At 45.6% G+C, this 17,941-nt stretch overlaps 1 protein-coding gene across 1 annotated transcript in view; it reads left to right on the top strand.

Annotated features, from left to right (window-relative positions):
• TEKTL1 (tektin like 1) overlaps nucleotides 1–17,941 on the top strand; it is a 182,846-nt gene that overhangs the window by 59,884 nt on the left and 105,021 nt on the right. The window contains exon 2 of the mRNA XM_086924377.1: nucleotides 7,832–8,463. Coding sequence (XP_086780503.1) covers nucleotides 7,870–8,463 — 594 coding nt within the window. The 5' untranslated portion in view covers nucleotides 7,832–7,869. The remainder of the gene's footprint in view (nucleotides 1–7,831; nucleotides 8,464–17,941) is intronic.

A 17,941-nucleotide genomic window follows, 5' to 3' on the forward strand; every position in this document is an offset into this window, starting at 1 on the left:
TTGATTCTGCAGGAAACATGTTTCAGCAATACTCTTCTATAGATGGATGTAATTATTGTGCAAAAATTACTAGTCATGCAAATTCAGGGTATGCATCAGGAGGACAATTTATGTTGGTATCAGGTCTGTATGGGAGAAAAAATCACATATTTGGAAACCTCCTCCAATTGGTTATTACTAGCTTGTTTAATTGTAATGTACAACAATCATAGTACGAATAACTTGTTCCTTTGTGTGAAGATTTAAATTCTGCCAAATTGCACCATTTTAATGATTGATTCAAAAATGTAGATCATTATTTGTCGATTTTGTGCTGCACATTTTCATTTTAATTGTTATTTTGGCAGAGGACTTTATTTAAAAATGTCTCTTACTTCTTTTGAATTTTTGGAAGACCAAATTGAATTTAAGATCTCGGGATTAGAGTTTCAGAAGGGAGAATGTTTTTGCAGAACATATCTGAGGATATCAATTCTTGTACAGCACACTTTATGTAGTCTGAATAGTTGATTTCCAAATGACATTCCTGCTCAGACTGTGCTCGGATATTGGCATTGCCTAACCCCAATCGATTACTTATTCATTCCGACAGAATAGATTGGTTGAATGAATGACCTCAAGGTGGTCAATTATGGAAATAGTGATCTTTTAGCTTTGGTGGATCGATGAAAGAGCAAATATAGAATTCCAACTGAGTCCACCTTAAATTACAATCATAGAGTAAGGGTTTCAGTATCTGAAGAAAATTTCAAAAAGCTGCCTAAAACCACATTTGAAAAGGACATGTTACGAGTACCAATGGTGGACTAGAGTGGTATAATCAGATGATGGAAAGAGTTTTATCACTTTTAATAGTGAACTATTATCCCACTCGAGTTACTGGGTCTAATAAATGTAGTATTTGGAAGGGATGGTTTGACCCAGAATGCCAAGACATAACGAGATCCCTCAATAGTGGCGCCAAAAAATTGCAATTTAAGAAGAGACTATGCTCAGACAGGGATACAAAATGCAGAAAAACGCATACCAATCATTGCTGCAGCAAAAAAAAGAAAAGCTACTGCGAAGCAAATTGAGGAAAACATGCGAAAACTAATACCAAGGGAAATTAAAAATCCTTTTAGTGTTTGGTCAATAGTGAGCTGACAGTTTCACCAGTAACTTTGGAAGCTCAAATCTCTGAATCTCAGTAGGTTTAATACAGATCGAAATGTATTTAAGGCTCAAATCCAAACCCTGTCTCAGGTTGTACAATTGCTTATTCAAAGAAAAAGCAACTTACGCAGCTTAAAGAAACAGGTTTAATTCTGGAAATAATTAATGATCTGAAACATCCATTTAAAGGAAGCCCCGATAGATAGCCCATAATATTGTTCAAACCAGATCTTCTTTGGCGAGAGGGACTCTTGAGCCCTTTTTCAGATGGGTCTTTTATTCAAGTGAAATGCCAGAATCATGGAGGAGTGTGATTTTAAAGCCTATTCTCAAGAAGTGTTCCAAAGTCAACCAGCAAATTATAGATTGTTTTCCCATCTGGACACAATCTCTAAAATATATGCTCAAACTCTGTTAAAATCACTACTGTCTTGGGCCTTTGATTCAGGAATTATCCCAGTTGAACAGGGGATTTAGGCAATACCACTCTATGGTGGATTACTGTTTAGTATTTTTATTAACAGCTAAGCAGTCTTTAGGTCTAGTCTGCAAACTTTGTTGTTGTTTTGTAGACTCCCCAGCTACTTTTGACCAGGTGGACCGTGATATCCACTGGGAAAACGTGTTGGAACATTCTGCAGGACTTGCTGTTTATGATGCAACAACTCTTTAGACCTTTCAGCCTTAGGGTGGTCTTCCCCCAAACGTTTTGGCTTGCTTCTGCATGACCTTTTTTGATCTAATTTGTGTTGGCCTAGCACTTTACCACTGCTAACCAGTACTAAAGTGTGTGTGCTCACTTCTTAAAACATGGTAACATTAGCTTATTCCCAATTGGCATATTTAATTTACTTATAAGTCCTTAGTAAAATGGTAATACATGTGCCAAGGACCTACAAATTAAATGCTGCTATAGGGCCTGCAGCACTTGTTGTGCCACCCACTTAAGTAGATTTGCAATCCAGTCTCAGGTCTGCCATCACAGCCTGAGTGTGCAGATTCAAACTGGCTTTTCAACCTGCCAAAATAAACATTTGCCATGCTCAAACTGCCTATTCCAAACTCTGCCTATTTAATGCATATGTCACCCCTCGGGTATGCCTTAAGCAGCCAACGGGGCAGTGTGCAACCTATTTAAAAAGTAGGACATGTACTTTTAAGTTTTACATATCCTGGTAGTGAAAAACTCTTACATTTTTATTTCACTACCGCAAAGCCTACCTCTCCCACAGAATACCATTGGAGTTACCTTGTTACATTTAATAAGCTGTAACTTCCAAATAGGTACAGTTCATGTTTGGTGTCTTTGGAATTGTAATGAAAAATCTTCTTCAATTTTGATTCCAATTTTGAAAATGCCACTTTTAGAAAATTGCTATAGCAACACAAAAAGATGGACGGAATGCTGAACATTGTCAAACATTCACCCCCGGTCACAAATCTGGGTTAAATTCATTGTTTTTTTGCTCACCATGCCTCCCCAGTTTGGACCCAGCCATATGTAAATCAGTCTTGACTCTCCTCCCAATGGGACCAGCCCTAACTGTCATGTCTGACCCTTGCTGGACCGAAAACAAGCATTTTGGAACCAGTTTTGGGATATCACCGCCCATCAGCCAGGCTAGCTTGAATCCAGTGGCATAGCATGCATGACACCCACGTCTGGATATTTCTTTCCCACTTTTAGAAAGTTGGCATTTTCTTGCCTTAGCCATTTAGTGCCTATTGCCTGTCTCTGGGTCACATGACTGGATGCGATTGTCAGATGGACTTTGTGTAGTCATCATAGACAGCCATGCAAATTAGGGAGCTTATGCGTGTCTGGATGGGCCATCACTGGCAGGATGGGAGAGTGAAATAATGCACAGCCCCACTTACACCTAAATAGGCTGTATCCTGCCTATACACAACAAAGGATGCAATACCCCCTATAGTTAGTCTGGAGCCGGGGAGGCAGGAAACCTGTGCACTTCAAAGGGAAACCTCTAGAAGCTTCTCCCTCTTGAAAGGAGGCACCAGGTATAAAGACTGGACCTCAGACACCAACTATTCAGTACACTTCTAAACCTGCGGAAGACTCTGCTGGGAAGAAGGACTACTGTACTGCTGCAAGGACTGCTACTCTACTGGACTGCTTCCCTGAAGGACTGTCTGCTCTCCTGTGCTGACTTGCTGTACTGACTTGCTGCCCTGCTACCCTGCTGCCCTCCTGCCTGGGTGAGGAGGACTGGACCTCCAACCTGTACCCAGGACCATCAGAGTGATTCTAAGGGCTGAATCTCTTGTAATTAGCACCTTGACTCTACAATTGTGAATTCTACCCTACCAAGTAGTACCACACCAGTTCTGGACCCTTGGAAGTGGGCCTGAAAGTGCTCTGCCAAGCCCATCTGTGCTTCTGGCAGAACAGACGTGTCACCTTTGCTGCATGGTGCAAACCTGAGCAGAAAAAATGCATTGCCCCTGCTGCATGAACTTTTCTCAGTGCTGGGACTCTACATCGCAGCGTTGCAGTTAATCGGAAGTGGCATATCTCCTCTGCTGCATGACACATCCCTGACACGATCTTGCATTGCAGCCCCAAAGCTCCTCGGAGCCCGTGCATCTTCTTGGCTGCATGGTGCATCCTCAACGCTCAACTTTGCACCGCAAGCCCTCATCCACGGGATCCTCAATAGCGGTGCAGAACCTCACACCTCAACCTCGCAGCTCCTCCTGAACCGATGCAGCGCCTCAGCTGCGCAACCTATTCCTTGACAAGGGACCTCACAATGCCCTGCAACCAGTATTTAAGGTACTGCTGTTCAGCGGGCTTAACTGGGTCTCGGTAGCTGACCCACGCTTCATCGTGGTCAGACTGAACTCGTGACTTTGTCCCAGTCTGGCGTAATCAGATAACCACAGTTGGTCCTTTGTGCATTTATTAGGCTATCTCCAATTCTACTGATTATATTTTTGTTATTTTGGTCTTGTTTCATTTATTAAAACTTACTCTATCTTTCTATTTTTCTAATATGGAGTGGGATCCGTTTTGTGGTGTGTTTGAATTGTTGCACAAATACTTTACACATTGCCACTAGTTAAGCCTGACTGCTCTGTGCCAAGCTTTCTGAGTGTTGAGCACAGGTTAACTTAGGGTTTGCTTGTGCCTCATCCTGACAAGGATTATGGTTTCAATCCCTCAACCAGTAACCACATTTCTTACAACCTCCATGGTTGATTTAGAAAGTACGGATGTCTGGTATGAAAAAAAATCCTATGCAAAAGTGTTGTGGCAGGGGTGCGTTTTAGCATTGCTCCCACTTACGCCTTTTATCTCCGATTTACCATCTACAGTAGAAATTGCAAACTATTTTTTCATCAATAATAGGGAGTGCTCACGCCCCGTCTTATGGATGCCGATGATTTATATGGATGGCCTGCAGAGAAAATGATGTGCTCTTCACTCTTATTGTCTCAGGTCCCAGATAAGAGTGTACAGATTATTATTTTACAACTCTGGATAGGAATCGATCCAAGCTGAAGCATCTCCAATCTTAGAGCTAGTTTCAGAAAATAATGGTTCTGTCCCCGTGAGTTACAAGTGAACTATTCTTCCGTCCATCTTTTATTGGACTACATTTTCATTTTGGTGAGCGACCAAGGTTCTTTTGCCACTTTTAGCCGAAAGATGGAAATAGAGATGATGAATGAGTCACCTTATGTTCTATGAAAACTTTAGGTATTACAATTGCATAAGCAAAATATATTATGTCAATCACAAAGAGAACAATTTAATGTGATTTTAGGATTATGTTTAAGGGGACTCTGATTAGGAGACATTCAACTGGAGCAAGAGGCTCATTATAATCTGTGCTAGCTTGATTAGTTTAGTTTTAACTTGATATTCTCTAGTCTATACTATGCTATAGATAGTCTGTATTTATATACTTTATTTATTATGCATGATTTAGTGGAATTAATTAATGTTGCTCAGTGTTCTTACCAGTAATGGAAAGGACTAAAGTGCAAAGATGATTCAATTGATAATACGCATGGGAAATTTGGTGATGAAATCAAGGTGTACATTTCTACAAGGGGCTTTCTTGGAAATTTAGGGGTCTATTAGGATGGCGGTCGAAAGATCAGCCCAACCACCATGATAGCGGGAAAAGACGGACCGCGGCATAACGGCCGGTCTGAATAGCATGCTCCGCAGTCGTAATCTGACTGCGGCGGTACGATCGCAGGCATTAACATTGCGGCGGTTGCTGCTGCCAGCAGCACATCCGTGATGTGAAAAAGAGCATGTCATGCATATCACTGCACTGCGTGGCAGGCACAGTGCCTGCCACCTGGTACAGGGACACCCAGTGCACCCACCCCTCCAACACATTGGGGGTCCGCAATGGACCCCCGGAGACATTCTGCGCATGCCTTTCCATGACGGTCCCACTGCCACGGAAATGCTGGCTACCGTCGGCATCATAATCAAGCCAGCGGTGCCAGGCCCTGCACCGGCACCATTGTAGCGGTCCCGTTCCCCCCGCTAGGCAGGCGTGCAGAGTGGTACCAGCGGAAAAGTGACGGGCAGGAAATCTCACCGCCAAGGTCGTCACCGCCATGCTAATGCGACCGGTGGTTTTCCGGGTTGCGACCACGGGTGGATGTCCGCCGCCAGTCCGGCAGATATCACCTCTGGCTCGGCGGCGGCCATCCGTCCACCATCCTAATAAACCCCAAAGTGTTTATAACTGCTTTTCTCCTTACTCCACTTAGCAAATGTTCTCCTTTTTAGGTCTCTCCTGAGCCAGCGCATGTGCTTCAACTGGCGAGACATTTAGTGAGTGCGCTTTAAAAAGCCAACCACCGCTCTTTTTGTGGCCTAGAGCATGCGGTTACGCGGACAGTTACAAGCAGAGGCGCCATCTGCCTTTCCTGTCTCATCATGGCTCATTAAGTGCAACGCTCGCGGGCACCCTTACAGCCGGGGATCACTTTCACTTCGAGGGCGGCTGCGTCACTTTCATGGCCGCGCGGCCAATACTTGCTTTTTGTAACACTTGTTTTACAGCGCTTAGAAACAGTTAGCATGATAGATTAAACATGCAAACAAGTTATTCCCTTCTATAACCCTCTCCCTCTCCGTTCTCCCTTCGCCTGTCCATCACTCCCTTCCTTTCGCTACCCTGTCTCTCCTTAGTCTCCTCCTGTCTCTGCTCTCCTTTGCTCCTCTCCCTCACTCTTCACCTCCCCTGCTTTCTCTTCCTTCTTCGTCCCCACCCTCTTCCGAATCGATTTTGCTTCTGCCTCCCTATTCCTAACCCCCCCTTCTCTTTTACATCTTCTTTTCCTCTCCCCCACCCCTCGTTCTCCTCTCCTCTTCCCGTCCGTTCTTTTTGTGTGTACCCTCCCCTCCGTTCTTCCGGTTTCTCCTTCCCTCCCCCACCCATTGCACACGCAGACCTTTTGCCCACACACCCCTCACCGAGAGACTTTCAATTCTTTCCTGAAATAACAAAGCTGCCGGCGGTGCAGCAGGGCTGACTGCGAAGAACAATGGCAGACCTGCTCATGAAGTCACGACGTGTGTTACTTGCTGGCACGCGCACCCTGAGCTGGCAGCACCCCTGTGCCATCCCTGCCCAGACATTAATGGCATGCACATAAGTTTATAGGGATTTGTGCTTAATCGGATGACTATGGGTTTATTTGCATATTTACAGAGTGGTCTGCTTGCATCTCTTTGAAAGTTTACAGAGAAGTGTGCACCTCTGTGTGTGTTTACTAAGACACGTGTGGTTGTTTGTGTTGGGTACCCTCGCCAACAGTTGGGCATCTCTCTGAATGTTTACACGTGTGGTTCCCTCAGTATGTTGAATGGCAGGTGTGGATCTCTGTATGTTTAAAGACAAGTGCACAGCTTGTAGTGTGTTTGCAGAGCTGTGCTGTAGTTCTCTTGGTATGTTTACTAAAAGATGTGGATCCTTGTGCATGTTTACAGAGTGTTGTGCGTCCTTTAGTATTCCAGAACAGATTGATATGGTTCTCTTTGAATGTTTAAATTAATGAATGATGTAAATCTTTCTGTTTTCAGATTTGTGCATCTTAGTGTGTTTACAGATGTGTATTGTAGTGTTTTTGGTATGCTAACCAAAAGATTTGCATCTCTGTATGTGTACAGACAGGTGTGCTTTTTAGTATATTTACAGACAGGTTTTGGTGTCTTGGCATATTTAATGGCAGGTGTGGATGCTTGTTTAATAGGGTTGTTTATTTGTACATCATTTTTCCTTGGTTATATATAACAAAAATGCTCATAACATTTTATAATACCTTTTCAACATGCTGCACAGCAGCCACACTGTTCTGCAACATAGCTTAAACACATTGACAAAGCCAATAGCTCTTGCTAAACACTTACACGGTCCCAAAGGCGAGACCTATTGGCTATGCCAATGCTTGTTCTCTCTGTCATCTACTTCTCCTTTCTTTTTGTATGCTACTTTATTTCTCTTTACACTATTTACATTCCCCAGTGCCTTTTATCTTTCTTTGCTCAGTGTACCTGTCACCATCTCACTATTCCCCACAGTAGTTGTATTTATAACTGTATTTCTTTGCTTCACTGTGTATACCTTTATTTTTACATCTCTGTACCTCTCTTGACCTCACTTTTTTTTGTATTTTCCTTCAGCACCCTCTGTTGCCTGAGGTCCACTCTAGAGGTTCGCCATGGTTCTGATACCCCCATCATGCACTGGCCCCGGCGCTGTCGGTTCAGAATGCTGGCGGGAGGCCACCTTGGACATCGTAAGGATGGCTCGTGAGCTTGGTGAGAAAACGGGGAGAGTAAAGTCAGCTCCGTGGCACAAGTCCTACCCCTGGACGAAACATCCAGAGGTGATTCCATGCCCCACGAAAGAGGAGCCTGGATTGACCATGTTGCCGCCTCATGACAGGGTACCATTTGAGGGCATCTGTGCACTGGATACTAAGAAACCTCCACAAGAAACGTCCAAGGAGCCACCCTGCAGCGCAGACCCGAGCAAGCGCATCCGAGGTCCACCATGGCTTACCAAACTGCCCCTACCCTTCTTCCGCGACTTCACCATCATGCAGAACAACACCTTCATCCAATCCTATGCCAAGGACTGTCGAGAGGTGGTTGCCCATCTCCAGGAGGCCTACATAGAGATCAACAACGAGTTGATGAGGCTCGTGAAGGCCAAGGAGACGCTGGACCACACCCACGCCAACATCCGCAAGGACATGTTGGTCAGCAAGCAGAGCATAACCATCCGGAGCTTCCGGCCAGAGTGTGAGAAGGTAATGGGGGTAGTCACCATAAGGGCTTCTTAGTAGAGTGAAAGACAGCAAGAAGGGGGCACCACATTCCTCTGTTATGTTTCTTTTCTCTCTCTTTATTTTGAAAAATACGGTTTTATTGCCGCCCAAGATGGTACATATACACTTAGCTAATGATGATAGCAATTATGTGCTCAAAAATACTGTTTTGAAAATGTTTTCCTTGTTTTATGTAACAGATGCAAAAATAGGAAAAAGGGGGAAAGAGAAAAACGAGCCCCCCCCGCTTCCCCCCACTTTAGAAATAGTGAAGACATCTGCAACCAGATGTTAGCACCTGCTGTCAACTTGCACCAGAGCATGTGGTGCACGCTCGGTCTAGGTCCATTCTCTCCCAGCAGCTCCACTGTGCCATTTGTATTGTATTTGTATTTATTTATTTGTAAAGCGCTAACATTCATCCTTGGGAGGACATCACGGCGCTGAGGAGAGGTAGCAAGTGATTCGATAGCAGCTCTGGTTGAGGATTATTGATCTGATCTGGGGAAGAGAACTGTCTTTAGTTGTTTCCTAAATGAGAGGAAGCAGTAATTTGTTCTGAGGTTAGAAGGTAACTCATTCCATTTTGTTGCGGCAATGTGAGAGAAGGCCCGTTCTCCATCCTGACAGTTCGTGCATCTCTTGCCTCCAGACCCCGACCTCTTCTTTGGGAGGTTCGAGGCTGTTGCCCGCTCCTGCTGCCCGCTTCAGCTGGGACCAGACTGCCTGCAACCACCGTAACCTTTCTCAGCGGTTTTCTTAAATTATTCCCTATTGTGCCCATCTGTGTCTTGCTCTAATTCCACCACTCTTTTTATTTCCTCGTGCCTGCCTGTTCCTTTTTCCTTTTGTCGCTGCTGCCCTGCAGCCCCCACCCCCTGACTCCCACCCCCTCCCGGAATCCCCCCGCTCCCACCTCCCAGCCTCTCCTCACCTCTCACCTCCCCTGCTTAATGGCCTCTCACCTCCCCTGCTTAATGGCGCCCGCTGTACAGTCACACCGCCGGCATGCCGAAGGCGCACCGAAGGCAAGCCCAACTGCGCCCGTCCGCGACCCAACCACGGCCAGCGCCAGGAACCCTGGACCTCCCACTATCCATTGCTACGACACCACCACCCTCCTCGCACTCAACCATGAGAAAACTTAGAGAATGCCAACAGGGCTCACCGAACACTCCCTATGGCCATTTCTCCTTCCTCCACTGCCACCAGACCCTCACCTCCACCCCGGCCTCCAACACCGCCAACCCCAGCACCCGTAACCTCCTAAAATGCATCCTCCTCAACGTATGCTCCATACACAAACACTCCATGGAAATCTTGACCCTACTCGACTCTCTCTCGCCCGACATTGCCTACTTCACAGAGACCTGGACCAACGCATCCTTCGCCCCCGACATCAGCACCGCCATCTCAGATGGATACAAGATCCAGAGGAAAGACCGCCCCAACCACCCAGGAGGGGGACTCGCCATCACCCACAAGAGCCCCCTCTGCCTAACCACCTTCAGCGAGACCTTCCCCTCCACCGAACACCTGCACTTCCAGATCCAGACCTCCCTCAAAGCCACACTCCAAGGAACCCTCGCCTACAGACCCCCGGCCTGAACACCCTTCACCACCACCATCACTGACTTCATCGCACCCCATGCCATCGCCTCAACAAACTACATACTCATTGGAATCCTGAACTTCGACCTCGACAACCTCAGTGACCCCAACTCCACTATCCTTCGTGACAACCTCGCCAGCATCGGACTTAAACCACTCATCAATACACCGACCCACAGAGCAGGACACACCCTCGACCCCAACTTACAGAAATAGCGTCCAATTCAGCTACACAACGCAGCAACCATGGACCGATCACCACTGCGTACACTTCGCCATCAACAAACCCGACACCCAAACCAGCCCCACACTCACCACAAAACTACTGGAGCAAGATTACCGACCAGCAACTTAACTCCACCCTCACCTGAGACTACCACACCTGGGCACACGACGCAAATGACGCAGCCAGAGAACTCCACAACTGGATTTCCAACTGGGCAGACTAGCTTGCCCTGCTACACAACCCCGACAGACAACGCCCAAGGAAAGCCACCTGGTTCACCACCGCTCTCAAAGAAGCCAGACGCACCTGCAAATGCCTGGAGAAACACCAAGACAACCGAGAACCCCACCACCTACAAGGACGCCATGATGGACTACCACAACCAGATCAGAGCCACCAAGAGGAACTTCATCCACAACAAAATCCTGGCCAACTCCACCAACTCCAAGGAACTTTTCAGTATCATTCAAGAATTCATCAACCACACAATGAAGCTACAGACATCACTCCATTCCAAGACTTCTGCGACAAGCTTGGAACCTATTTCCACCTCAAGATCAAAAACCTCTATGACAACTTTATTGACGATCCACCAGGCGCCACAGATGGCCCCCCGCCACCCAGAAACACAAGCCAGCCCACCATCTCCAACTGAACACCGATCACAGCCGAAGACACTGAAAAGCATCCACTCGGGGGGCCCCACCAACCCCTACCCACCTCACATGTACCACAGAGTCGCAGCCGCCATCGCACCCAAAATGCAACACACCATCAACACCACCTTCAAAACAGGTCCCTTCCCAGATGACTGGAAGCGCGCAGAAGTGAGACCTCTGCTCAAGAAGCCCTCAGCTAACCCCACGACCTCAAGAACTATCGTCCCATCTCGCTCCTCCCCTTCGCAGCCAAAGTTGCAGAGAAAACAGTCAACAGGAAACTGACAAGATTCATTTAAGAGATCCCACCTCCACCTGTCCCAATCCGGATTCTGAAGCAACCACAGCACCGAGACTGCCCTACTCACCGCTACAGATGACATCCACACCATCCTGGACCAAGGCCACTCCGCAGCCCTCATCCTACTTGACCTATCAGCGGCCTTCAACACCAGACTACACAACGCAGGCATATAAGGAACAGCCCTGGACTGGATCCGATCATTCCTCAGTGGAAGAAGCCAAAGGATCAGATTCCCACCCTTCCTCTCTGACCCCACAAAAATCACCTGCGGAGTCCCACAGGGTTCATCACTGAGCCTCACCCTCTTCAACATCTACATGGCCCCCTCGCAGACATCATCCGACAACACGGCCTCAACATCGTATCCTATGCCGACGACATCCAGCTCATCCTCTCCCTCACCAAATAACCCACCACTGCCAAACTAAACTTCCAGAGAGGAATGCAAGACGCCACAGTCTGGATGACCAACAGCTGCCTGAAGCTCAACGCCGAGAAGACAGAAGTCCTCGTCTTCTGTACCACCCCTTCTGCATGGGACAGCACCTGGTGGCCGACCGCCCTCAGACGCCCACCTACCCCCTCGGACCACGCCAAGAACCTCATCATCGTACTCGGCTCATCACTCACCATGAACAGACAGGTCAACGCCATCACCTCCAGCTTTTCCAACACCCTCCGCATCCTCAGCAAGACCTTCAAGTAGATCCCCCCTGCATCAAGGAAGACAGTCACCCAAGCACTCATCACCAGCAGACTGGACTATGGAAACGCACACTATGCCGGCATCAACAAGTCCCTACTCCGCAAACTCCAGACAATACAGAACACCTCTGCCAGACTCATCCTCTGCATCCCCAACACGAACACATCAGCCAACACCTGCGAAGTCTCCACTGGCTCCCTTGGAGAAAAGAGTCATTTCCAAAATCCTCAATCACACCTACAAATGCCTACAGAACAACCCAAATACCTCAAAGACAGAATCAACTTCCACGTACCCAAAAGAAACCTCCAATCGTCCAACCTCACACTGGCCGAAACCCTGTGTATTGACAGAGCCAGAGCAGGCGGAAGGTCCTTCTCTCACATTGCAGCCAAGACCTGGAATGAGCTACTGGCAGACGTCAGACGGGTCCCCTCCCTGAACACCTCCAGAAAGACGCTCAAGACCTGGCTCTTCAGCTAAACAGATCTGCGGACCCCCTGAGCGCCTTGAGACCCTCACGGGTGAGTAGCGCTCTTACAATTCCCTGATTGATTGATTGATTGGGATCATTGCAATTATAGTAATTCCTGTCTGGCTCATTGGAAAGTCAGTGGAACATATTCATAGCTCCTAGCTGTGGTGGGTATACCATGTTGGGAAGACCCCTTGAGAGATACTCTACCATTGACGCACAGAGCGCCTCAAAAGCAAAGTGTTAATTTTTAATGTTGCTGAGTAAGTGACCATCGCTACTATGTCCCAGTGCCTCCCATACCACTGACAAATCGATGGAGGATCTGCTTTTTTTCACCATAATGCTATGGCAATTTTGCTTCTCCTAGGCAGCTCCAAAGCATTGCTTTATCATTGAGTGGTATACTTTTAAGCTCTGGAGGTATCAGCACCACTAAAAAATGAGGTTGGCGGTGAGGGTAATGGGAAGCATATGATCTCGTGGAAGGCTTTGGAGATGTCCTTCCAGAAAGATCAAATATATGGGCATTGCTACCAGATCTGTTCAAAAGTACCTATCTCACCACACTTTCGCCAACACATGGGGCTAGACCTTGGAAACATTTTATGGAGTTTCAAGGGGTAGAAATGCCGGTTATAGAGCAATTTGCAGTGTATCTCTTTTGTGTTGATAGCATTTGTGTAGATCAAACCCCAACCTGTCCCATTCATTATCAGAAATTGTTCTATAGAATGTTCTAGTTATTCTGGTAAGCCCACTTACGTGCAGAGATGCTGTCCCTCAGTGTAGTGTATAATTTCTAAATGAGCGCTCTCTGTGTCGTTAGGTTGGCCAGCAAAGTTTCTAATGCTGTTTTGTTTCATATTGCTGCATGTTTATTGGCCTGGTACATTACCTAGTGTTGTAATTGCTTGTGTCCTAATCTTTCCCGCCTTACAGCTGAAAATCTAGTTCACATTGTGAAAAAGGTTTTATGTCACCCTGGTAGAATAAGTCTAAAATTTAGTTACAGCCCCTTAGGTACCATTTTGCAAAGGCGGATGTCTTCAATGAAGGCGTAAAATTTGGATTTGTGTGTATTGGTGTATACGGGGAGGGATATGTAGTGAGAGTTTCTTGATTATTAACCATCTCACAGAGCCAAAGGGTCGCTCCCACTGGTGTGCTGAACTATGCACCACAAGTTCTGTGGGATTTACATAGCTAGATCATTTACCGTAGTGGGAGAGTCATAACCACTCTTCCTATAGGAGGCCATGATAAGTATGTCTCCGTTTCAGACCATTCTACAATAGTACAGAGCTGCATAATATTATAACATAAAATTTGGTAAAGTTAGTCCCCCTCGCTGTATGCTTTACTACAGCAATTTCAGGGGATTCAATGGTTTTATTTCCTACATATGAATCTATGTATGGCGGCTTGTAGGGAGGTGAAAAAAGGATCCTCGACCAGTTCAGGGAGAGCCTGGAATAAATATGGATCACTGACAGAATATCGGAAACAGGAATATCGTAAGGACAGGATATCATATAAAAAATATCGAGAAGGTTAGTTCAAATAGGTAGGTCTAGAATGGCTATTCTTAACTCCGCATATACCTACCTTGAAGATATATAGATAGTCAAAGTACATAAATGTGGAGTTCTATGCAGTAAAACTTTGCTTACACATAGAAACTTACCTTCACAATATTTGTGTCCTCGATATTTCTTTTTTTTCAGTTAAAAAAAGACTTTATTAGTCAAAATGTAAGGTATCAAGCAACAATATACGGAAAATTGAGGGACAACTAAAAGGAGGGAAGGGGAGAACAGGAGCAATCAGAGAAAAATAATACAGCAAATTCAATAACATGGGAAGATCATGGGCAGTATATATGACAGAGATAATATAATGGATATATAAGCAATCAGGAAAAAAAAATGTTCAAATAACAAATGGTAATGAAAGCAAAAGGAAATGCGAAGGGTATTCAGGGTGGCTTAGGAACCTCTTGTTGGGGTGGCTTTGGACAAAAGGAGCGAAGAGCACAGTTATCTAAATACAGTGTAATAGGGAGCCATAGTTCTGCACGTTTCGTGGCCATGCGAAGAGGAAAAGCAAAAGCAGTATCAAGTCTATGATTATGACAAACATTATACCACCAAGCCTTGAAGGAAATGTTAGTTGAAGCCTTCCAATTAATAGTTATCTGTTGGAACGCAACAGCCAACAATAAATCAACAATACGAACATCACAATCAGCATCATCCCAGCAAGGTGAGAGAATTCCCAAGAAGACGTGAGTAGGAGAAAAATAATGTGAGTGTTGGAAATTACATTAAATTGAGCCCAAACCTGTATCCAGAAGTTATGTATGGGTTTACAAAGAAACAGCATATGGAATAGGGTGGCATGCAGAGAAGAGCAAGACCAGCAAACATCTGGTGTGTTTGGAAATCGTTTGCTGAGGGCAGAGGGCGTGTATAGCAACCTTTTGTAAAGGAAGAATAGAGACTGTGTTAGGGACGCCGCTCTGGATGATTTACGAATCTTAATCCATAACTTGTCCCACAGGGATACGGACCAAGAAGTGTTGAGGTCGTGCTCCCGCTGCTCCTCCACCCTAGACTTGGTTCTAGTTGACTCGTGGGCATGAAGGTATTTGTAGAGAGTAGAAGCCTTGGGAGTAGTGCGTAGTAGAGAGTGAAGTCGTGTAATGGGTGAGGGGGTATAAGAGGGAGTTTGCGCTTGCAGAAGCTGGTTGTGCGTTGTCAGTACTGCTGTTTTAAGTAAAAGGTATTTAGGAGCAAAAGACTGAGGTAAATCAAAGGAAGAGCACAGAGTTGAGAAGGGCATAAGGGTTGAGCGTGAAAACAGTTGCGATACCCAAACTAACCCTTCATGCCTCCAGGATTTCCAATAAAAGGGCTTGTTGTGGATTAGGAGATGAATATTATGCCAAATGGTGGAAGAAAGGAAATCAGCAACGGGAATAGGAGGGGTGGGTTTAGAGGAGAGGAGAAGTTTGGTGGTGAATTTATGGATGGGAGTGGATATCGAAGGAGGCTTCTGAGAAAAGAAATATATTCAACAAAAGAAAAGGGGGAGAGGAAAAGGCGCTCAACCTCAGCCCATAGAGGACAAGGAGAGGTGGGGTCCTGCAGCCAAAAGGAAGCTTGGCGCAACAAAAAGGCTTTCTGGTAGGCGGGAAAGTCTGGAAAGTTCACACCGCCTTCTGAGGCAGGACGGATCAATCTAGCAAGAGACATTCTAGGTTTTTTGTTGTTCCACAAGAAGGAAGATAAGACAGTGTTAATCTTCCTAAAAAATTTGGAGGGAATAGGCACAGGAATTTTGGGAATGGTATAGAGAATTATAGGGGATAGCATCATTTTGATAGTATCAAGGCGGCCCCACCATGATAAATAAAGAGGGTGCCATCTAGTTGCTGAATCTGATATTTTTTTAATACATTTAGTATGGCATAGGGAGACAGTGTTAGAGATGTAAGGGGTAATGTGTAAGCCTAAATACTTAATGTGGGAAGGGCTCCAGGTGAAGTTGGAACCACTGAAGTCATTTTTAAATGTGAATTTTGTAAGGGGCAGGATCTCGCATTTGTCATTGTTAAGTTTATAACCAGAAATGAGGGAATAATTCTGAACTTCCTCCAGAAAGGCTGGGATGGAATCTGTAGGATTGGAGAGGAAGAGCAGAATATCATCTGCGTACGAAGCGAGTTTAATGTGGGAATTCGCAGTCTGAAAACCATGAATATTGGGATTTTGGCGAAGTTTGGACAAGAAGGGTTCCAATGCCAAGTTAAAAAGGAAAGGGGACAGCCCTGACGGACACATCTTCCAAGATCAAAGAAGGGAGAAACCTGACCATTTGCGCAGACCGCCGCACGTGGGTTGGAATACAGGAGGGAGACCAAGGAAATAAATTTAGGACCAAAGCCAAACCAATCTAGAGTGTGAAAAAGGTAGGACCATTCGACCCTGTCGAACGCCTTTTCGGCATCCAGGGCGATCGCTGCAAGAGGATGCTGTAGATGTGAGGATTTAGACAAGATGTTAAACAATAATCTAGTATTATCAGTAATATATCGGCCCTTCACAAAACCAGACTGTTCCTCACCCAGAAGATCCGGAAGCAGAAGGTCAAGTCGAGCAGCTAGCGCCTTGGCGAATATTTTGTAATCGATATTCACCAAGGAAATGGGCCTGTAATTCTTACAGTACTTTTCCTTCTTTGGGTACTAAGCATATGTGGGCATCGGAAAAGGACCCAGAGGAACTTCCAAGGACAGTAAACGAGCCCAAGAGAGAATGGAGTTTTGGAAAGAGTGACTTGGAAAAGTGGAGGTAAAATTCCACAGTGAAACCATCCGGCCCAGGAGCTTTATTCAGTTTAAGATGTTGAAGTGCAGTGGTCAGTTCCTTTTGAGAAATGTCAGATTCTAAATAAGTTAAGTCAAGAGGAAAGTGCTCAGGTTTCTGGATGGTGGAGAAAAAGTGTGTGAGAGAGTGGGGGGAAGGCTGAGTTTCAGAAAAATACAGATTCTTGTAGAAAAGGGAGAACTCAGTAAGAATATCAGCATCTTTATGTTGGAGAACCGAGTTGGCATCATAGATGGAATCGATGTTCAGCTTATTGTGCTTAACCTTGAGATAGTAGGCAAGAATTTTCCCAGCTTTGTTTCGTCCCCCATAAAACTTAGCACTAGACTTTAACAGATACAGTGAGGCATCTTCCGTGGACTTTTGATTAAACTTCAGTTTAGCAGCCACAAGAGCAGTGAGGCTGTCCTGTGAATGCGAGGTAAAATAGAAATGTTCCAGTCTCTTAATGTCACTAAGGAGATTCTCAGTAAATCTACTGGCAGTTTTACGTTTCCGCGCTACAAAACTGATAATAAAGTCTCGTGCTGCTGCCTTAAATGCGTCCCAAATGGTGTGTGTTGGAATAGAGGGAGTATCGTTAAGTAAGAAAAATTCATCCAAAAATGAAGTAAAAGAGGTAGTAAATTTGGGATCTAATAGGAGAGAATTGTTAAAGCGCCACCTCTTAGGGCCAACAGATTTAGGAAGTACATCTATGCTAATCAAAACCGGGGCATGATCCGAAAGTAAAATCGGACCAATTTCAGCGGTATTGAGGGTCTGAGCGATATGATGAGAAACAAAAATGTAGTCAATTTGTGACTGGGAAAGGTGTAAGGGGGAGTAAAAAGTGAACTCTTTTAATGTTGGATTACAGAGACGCCATGCGTCGATAAGCTTATGTTGGGAAATGGTTTGGGTAAAGAGCTTGTGGGATTTATTAGGGATGTAATGAGCTGCAGAGTGCCTGTCCACAAAGGGATCCAAGGGGTGGTTGCAGTCGCCAGCAAGGATGAAGTTATCATCCATAAATCGGGTAATATGTTGGGAAAGCTCAGCCCAGAAGAGAGGTTCACCCCCAGAAGCAGGTGGTCGACCTAGTCGAT

Source organism: Lissotriton vulgaris, chromosome 5, assembly GCF_964263255.1.
Source record: "Lissotriton vulgaris chromosome 5, aLisVul1.2, whole genome shotgun sequence".
In the NCBI taxonomy this organism is placed as follows: Eukaryota; Metazoa; Chordata; class Amphibia; order Caudata; family Salamandridae; genus Lissotriton; species Lissotriton vulgaris.